A 7,733-nucleotide genomic window follows, 5' to 3' on the forward strand; every position below is an offset into this window, starting at 1 on the left:
GCCCCTGCATGGTGCCCCCTTCAAGTGGCACCCAGAGCGAATGTCATAAGTATGCCACTACTTCTGCAATAAAATCCTTCCTGCTTACAAGTTTTTGAATTCAGGCCAACGTTCTGCTTTAATTAAACCCCCCAAACTTCACCCTTACCCTTAAAGCACACTAAGCCAACTATCTTAGTAAATATGTTTCGTTCTGTGGGAGCCAAATCACCAAATCCTGACAGCGCTTTATTGAAGGATACTTGTCAGTAGAAAACGCATACAGATCCGTATTTTTTTTTGGCTTCCACCCAAACTGTTGTTACTCTGTGTGTGCGGGTATAACATAGAAACTAAAACCATTAGGTTCTTCAGGGGCAGGGACAGACATGGCTGGCAGGCTGTGAAAAAAAATACCAATACTATATAAAAAAAAAAGTAAATGAAACTCATGATCATTGTACAAGAAAATAGATGTCACAGACTTCACAATATTTTGTTAAACAGTTGATTTTTTTTTTTTTTTTTATTCTGAGTGGTTCACTTTCCCAACTTAGAGCATGGGAAGGCGATGACAATGAAACAACATTACACAGGTACGGTAGCATCATTCTGAAGTTCTGAGAAACCTCTACAGTTAATAAGTTAAATAAAGAGTTTGTACATAAATATTTTTGCTAGGAACCTTGTGGTATCTACAACACAGAGAATTCTACAGTTTGACAAACTTTTACAACACTACACTGAGTGCAATTTTTTTTATAACATTTCAAATATACAAAGCTCTTTTCCTTATTATTTTTTTTATAACAATGTTATATACAGAATCAGTAATCACAGTTTAGTGACTTAAACAGTCCATAAATCTGACAGTTCATTTCCCTTTGGTTTGGTATAAAAAAACCTTGGTTGGTGTATGATAAACAAAATAATACAGTATAGAGATATACAGCTCTTATAAGTGCACTGACTAACTGAACTATATGTATGTATGCATCAAATCTTTGTAGCAAAAAGTCCTGCATAAGTAAAAATTTCGGCCTGCCGGCGGTTCGGGCAGGGAACGGGTTAACAGCATGGGGGTTTAACACTGGAACATGTGCGTAAAAGGGATCATTTCGGGAATTTCTTAACCTAGAAACAGGAAAAATGCATTTTTGAAAAAAAAAATGGAGAAAAAATAAACATTGGTTTTAATACATCGATTTGCGCATACTAGGACGTCATGGTGAAATGAGCAGGGAGAGGGGTGGCAGTGGAGGACATACCAAGGTTTACTGCTCAGGAGCTGCATAATATTTTAACACTCATTATTACTGTAGTGGTACGCATGGCATGTCTGGATAGACAAGGATGCTCTATAGTCACTGGTCCACATTAGCTTCCATTTGGTCTTGGTGGGTTTGCAGCAGAGGTGCCCTTGGCTTAGCAGACCTCTTTCCCCGTGTTGTTTCCAGGGAGGATATTCAGCTGTGTAAGTTGTGCTGCATGCTCTTTAGCTTTTAGCCTGAGGGCTGCTATGCTAGATGCCCTTCTGTCTGCTGCAGCGGTGGCAGGGTCTGACAAGCCGCTGGACTGCACTACACTCTCCACAGCGGGACTGGGTTGCCTGAGCAGGGCTGCTGCAGTGGAAGCACTAGTTAAAGGGGCCATCGTGGAGAACAGCCTGCAAAATAAAATTGGACATTTGTAACCAGAGCTACATAACATATAACAAAATTTGACACTCAGACATTCATATGCTTCAGCATCAATGTATGCTAAAACACCAAAACATATATCTCCTTCCACAACATGGGCAAGCATAGTTAAAATGTGTCCCTGATTTACTAAATGGTAGCTTTTACCCAATGTTCCCAAGCTAAGTATATCTTTTTCAAAGCCACCATACCTCCCTGATGTGGGTCAACTAATCTCAAGAACCCCTTAACCTGGGCCTTAATTGCACACCCTAATTTTATATGAAAACCTAGTGTTTTAAATAAGTAGAAATACTTATCAATATCCATGTTATATCTGTTTTAATATTTGCACCTTTCTAGACTACTATGATGAATGCAACATAAGGACCTCTTGACCTCACCAGAAGTATCTTCTGAAGTGTACCATAGGCAGAAAGCCTATCCTATTCTCTGGCCTGTGTTCAAGTCAAAGATCTAATCAGGTTTAGAAGAATAAAAAATAAAATAAAAAATAAATTATATATATATATATATATATATATATATATATATATATGTATATATGTATATATATTCTGAAACTGATTTAATATATAAATTAAAGGACAAGCAAGGTGAAATAGTAACAATTCAACTCATTTAAGCATATCTTGTTTTATTTTATACCTAGAGTTCCTAATTAGAATGTACTTGAACAACCATTTCTTGCATTGTGCAAACTACTAGGTTTTCATTTGCATTTCAACAGACTGTATTAAAGCAAAATAAACAGTGAAACAAAATAAATAGATAAAAAAGCGATTAACTGATTTACTAAAGGGCGATTTATTTACTCCATATTAGTGATCACTTGACTTATCCATTAAAGCATGAACGCAAGTGTACAGATTGATTGTGTATCCTTTGAAAACGACACCAGTATGATATATGTATATGTATATATATATATATATATATATATATATATATATATATATATATATATATATATACATACATACACACACATTATATTTTACAAATGTAATATATTAGTGTTACAACCCCCCCCATCATCATGGTTTCCCTGTAGTTATAAAGCTTAGGAATTTATGAAGTACTATAGGTTCTAGCTTAAGCAAGGCATTGGCCTTTATACCGTAGCTAAGGAATTATCTCTATCACTGTATTTTGCTTTTTTTTTTCATCCTACAGAAGTTGCAAAAATTGCATTTTCATTACATCTAATTGTTTGATTTAAAAAAAAAAATTAAATCATACACTGATGTTTAAATCTTGAGCAGGAAAAATTTGAGTTAACCGCTTAGAATAATCCTTTGTAATGTAGTATGTGCAGTGGTGACCCTGCAGTGGAAATGAACAGCAGCTGTGCTCCCATTTGACAGTACACATAGATACCGGTAACTCAGGACTCCTGGCCTTCCTCTAGCAGGAACTAATAGCTGTGTACATTTTCCTAAAAGCCGAATGTCAAATATCCATCAGCGACTTAACATCCTACGCTGAATGACAGAAGTGCCATTATACTTTACTAGGGATGTTTTACTGCTCTCCCTACAGAAGTCACTAAAACACAGGTGACAGACCCAGAAGACACAAAATTTATAGGCTCTCCATATGATGTGGCTGTGATCATTAGCTGCCTTGCTGTGATATTTGAGGACTCTTGGCCTAGCTACTGAGAGATTCTAGTGTATGTCATTGCTGAGCCCTGACAAGATCAGACACTGGAGAACATCCACACACTGTGATGCTCATATACTCATTCAGCAAGTAAAATGTGTATATAATGATAATCCAGCCCTCTATAAAACACAACTAACAGAGCTTTCCAGATGTGAAGTGTCTGCTTAGTGGCTAATTAGCTTGTGATTATTTGAACATCCATGCTTGTGTTATAATCTTTCTTCAGCTCACTTTTGAAATAATTCCAGTAAAAAAATGTCTGTTCAAAACACACTAATTGGGACATACATCACGAGACTTTCATCTAAAGTTTTGGCTGAAGTACATATTTTACTTTGTTATCATTAATAATATTTCACGTGGGAAATTAGGCATATGCCTGCCAGAAGAAAAATAACACTTTTGCCAGGGTTTATACGAAATGTGTGTTTTACAATAAGTAACAATGATAAAGTGCAGCGAGTATTAGGAACCAAACAAATAACAAATTAATCTATTGATTGATCTATATATAGGATTTCAATATACAATCAAATCAATATGCGATTGTGATGCACTACTATGATTTGAATATAGGGTACTTAAATGCGGTCAGTTGCTATAGGTTACCGCTCTTTTCTCATCACCTTTAGTCTTTGGTCAAGTTAATAGAATAGCTACATCTGAAGGGTTTCTTTCTGAAACAGTAGCTAGTGTAGAGTGAAATGAGTCCAATGGTAGCTTCATGCCAGTTCCTAAAGTGCTGGCACTTGCAATGAAACAGCAACCATTACATTTGTCTAAGGCTTTATTTAAATTTGTGCAGGAAAACCTATGGTTCAGAAAACACATTTTATAGTGCGTTTTTAATGTAATAAGGTGTCCTGGGAGGAGGACCATTACTGCACTCTGTGTAAAATGCACCCAGGCTGCTGTATGTATGTATGTAGCTAGGAGGACACTGCAGAACACAGCATTTCACACACAATTCTTAGGAGTAAATGCTCCATTCCCGGGCTTTCCTAAGCATTAAAATACAAAAGAAAGCACATAGGTGTAAACTAACTTTCACTGCTATGCATTGGGACCTATTTATGGAAAATGGAGAATTGTTGCCCCAGTTACTCGCCAGAGCTTTGTACAAAATTGTGGTAAATATTAACCACCAAGCCCCAGTTAAAAGTAGATTTTAGCCTTTTTTAAGACTATTTACGCCAACATTTCTCAACTGGGGTTTCATAGAACCATAGGGTTCCTCCAGAGGTTGAACATTGATCTGTCTACACCAACCTCCAATGCTGGTGGCAGCATATTCCACTGACATCAAATGTAAAGCTTGTAATACATGGTTAGATTTTTGTTCAAATGTTCATAGAAATATTATGCATTTGAACATTCTTTCTTGTCATCATTGAATGAAGTAAATTTGTTCAAAAGCCTTTACAATTTCGTCCAGACCCGCTATTTAAAATTCCAGACATATTAAATGGATCTCAATACAATGTATGATTTTTCTCAGAAAATCAAAGGAGAAATACGTTTCCATTCTACTCCTTCAAATTCTCTTACTGCAGCCAAAAACAAATGTTGACTTGACCCCACTAACCATTGGAAAATTGAACAAATGCTCCAAAAACCAAAATGTTACCTCAGTTCTACTCTTGTATGGCCAACTTCGGGGTTTATGTCTACACTGACCATGAGTAATACTACACTGACCACCAAAGTGAGTGTCAAAAATCTCCACTGAAAATGTTTAAACTAAATTTTACTCATGTGTGGCCAACTTAAAGATTTAATTCTACACTGACTATCGATGCAAGGGTGAAAACTCTTCACTGTCCACAAATATAAGGGACTCTGCTTCTACGCTTCACCAATGTAAGGGGCTCTTCTACTTTCCACCAATGTAGGAAATTTTCCTTCTACTGCCCACCAGTGTAGAACATTGTTCCATTGACCACCAATGTAAGGAGGCATTTTTCTATTAACATCTGTGTTTCTTTTCTGAAAATATGTGTTTCATGTAGAACAAAAACATATTTTTTTATTGTTTTCTATCTACAACTTGATGATCAAGCTAGTGCACCTTTTCAACAGGGGTTCCCTGAGACCTAAAAATTATTTCCAGGGTTCCCCTGTAGTAAAATGTTTAAGAAAAGCTTATTTACGCTCATCTAAAAAATGACAAGTGTGGTCTCATGCAAGGAACCCATTCATCAGCTCCCATATCGTTTTACATTACTGTCATACACAATACAATCTTACAAGGCAGGGTCAGCTTTTACAAACCTGAGAGGACGACGAGAGGGTCAGAAAATAGCTAAATATGGGAATAGCTCAAGTCTGCCTACTGCGTGTATTTTGGTTGAATTTATTAAATGATTAAATGTTGCTGAAATTAAATGTTTTGTGGTCCCATCATGGGATTTGGAGCTCAGGAAACCACAGCAAAATTTGCAGCAGTTCAGATTACACTGCTATAGGCAACTTTGCTGTAATCTCCAGCTGACCCCAGTTCCCCTTAACCTGAGGGGTGACAATTAGTAACTGTGGCTTTCATAAATCAGCCTCTTAGTAGATGGAAATACATTTTATAATGTATTGGATATATTGCATTACAAGTATATAAATGTATACCCAGTTAAATATGCATTCAGTACACTACACAACAGTTGAGAGGCTGAAACCCACAGCAGGGGCGTAAAATCATCTCCATGCTCTTATGATGCAAGGTGGAGTGTGACGTCATTCCCACTCTCTTATTTTGCATGCAGTAGGATGAGAAGGTAGAAATGGGGATGATTACCTGCCAAACGCAGGGCTGATGAAGGCTGGGTGCCGGAACACAGCTGCCCCCAGGAAGGTGCTGAGTCCCAGAGGGCCCCCACTAGGAGACAGTGAGGCGGAACCGTGGGGAGGAGGTAGACTGGGGAAGGCAGCGGCAGCTGCAGCAGCAGCCGCAGTCCAGGCAGAGTCCAAGGCAGGATGGTGGGGAGGAAAGGGACTGGCATCAAGGTATGGACTCAGAGGGTGACTGGCTGATAATGGGCCAGGGAAAGGCAAGCCAGGAGCATGAGTCTGGGCCCCGGCCTTCTCTCTCTTCCTCCACTTTGCTCTTCGATTCTGGAACCAGACCTGAAATCAGAAGGGAGCAACATATCACACTGTGTACTAGTGACATCCCCCACCTACATAGATCAGTACCGAAAAATCTATCATCTGTCAATCATCTATCCATCTATCAATCTTCTATCAACTACCTATCTCTGATAAGCTTCAGATATGAAAAGTGTAGCAGCTAATAACACTTCACCTTTCTTCAGCTTTGGGTAGTCTGAGAAATAAGAGGTGACTTCTGATTGGTTTTTATGAGCTACTGCAGGCTGCACCAAGTAACTGGCTCAAGTCCTGGGCTCTAGTCTAGTCTGACTTGTGCAACAAAACAAAACAAAACCAAAAAAAACACAGAGATTACATAAAAATTAATTGAAATGCTGCTTTAAATATAGTAAGCAACAATTCAATTTAATGAGATAGTGAATACAGTATATTGGTTTAATTGGTATGGGAGTGGGATATATATATATATATATATATATATATATATATATATATATATATATATATATATATATACGCAAACAAAAAATTATATATATATATATATATATATATATATATATATATATATATATCCCACTCCCATACCAATCAAACCAATATACTGTATTCACTATCTCATTAAATAATCTAGTATATTTACATCTCTGATATAGGTGAAAGATTAGACTATATATGTGCAGAGATGCAGCCATCATAATATAGGATGATTAGATAGCATCAAGTCTCAGTTGATTAGTAAGAGCAGCATTGTGCTGCAGATGATTGCCCAAACACAAGGTGTGATATATCAGCAGCTTATATGATAGAATATTATCCCTGGATGGCTATTTAATACTGATGAGGGAATGAGGGAAAGGTGGGGGGATCCTATAATAATGAATCACTGGTGTCCCCATCTCTATAGGCTTTGCTAGAGGACTGATTCAGCGCTGCTTTGCAGCTGCCGCCTCGCAAGTTAATAACGGATGGTACAATTATGTGCGATCATTTAAAACGGTTCAGTAATATGATTAGTACAATAAAAAAAAAAATGAATCCATGTGTATTTTCGTACCATCAAATTATAGTCGTTTAGTAGCCTGTCAGCAAAACTCTGGTGCGGAAAGAGGCTGGAAAATGGGTCATAGCCAACGATTAAAAAAGAGGAAATCAGTGTGTGGCCTCCATATACCATGGCGGACCCAAATAAATACATAATAAAATAAATACATATAAATAAATTTATATATATATATATATATATATATATATATATATATATATATATATATATATATATAT

The 7,733-nt window shown here is 37.0% G+C and overlaps 1 protein-coding gene across 1 annotated transcript in view; it reads right to left on the reverse strand.

The window, feature by feature from the left end:
* Positions 1–473: 473 nt before the first annotated feature.
* The window catches only part of ARX (aristaless related homeobox), an 18,142-nt gene continuing 10,882 nt past the window's right edge, over positions 474–7,733 (reverse strand). The window contains exons 4-5 of the mRNA XM_077480772.1: positions 6,136–6,464; positions 474–1,645 (exon numbers count right to left, since the gene is read on the reverse strand). Coding sequence (XP_077336898.1) covers positions 1,405–1,645; positions 6,136–6,464 — 570 coding nt within the window. The 3' untranslated portion in view covers positions 474–1,404. The remainder of the gene's footprint in view (positions 1,646–6,135; positions 6,465–7,733) is intronic.

The sequence above is a fragment of the Lithobates pipiens genome, unplaced genomic scaffold (genome assembly GCF_037356315.1).
Source record: "Lithobates pipiens isolate NorthernLeopardFrog02 unplaced genomic scaffold, aLitPip1_a1.2 Scaffold_16, whole genome shotgun sequence".
NCBI lineage: Eukaryota > Metazoa > Chordata > Amphibia > Anura > Ranidae > Lithobates > Lithobates pipiens.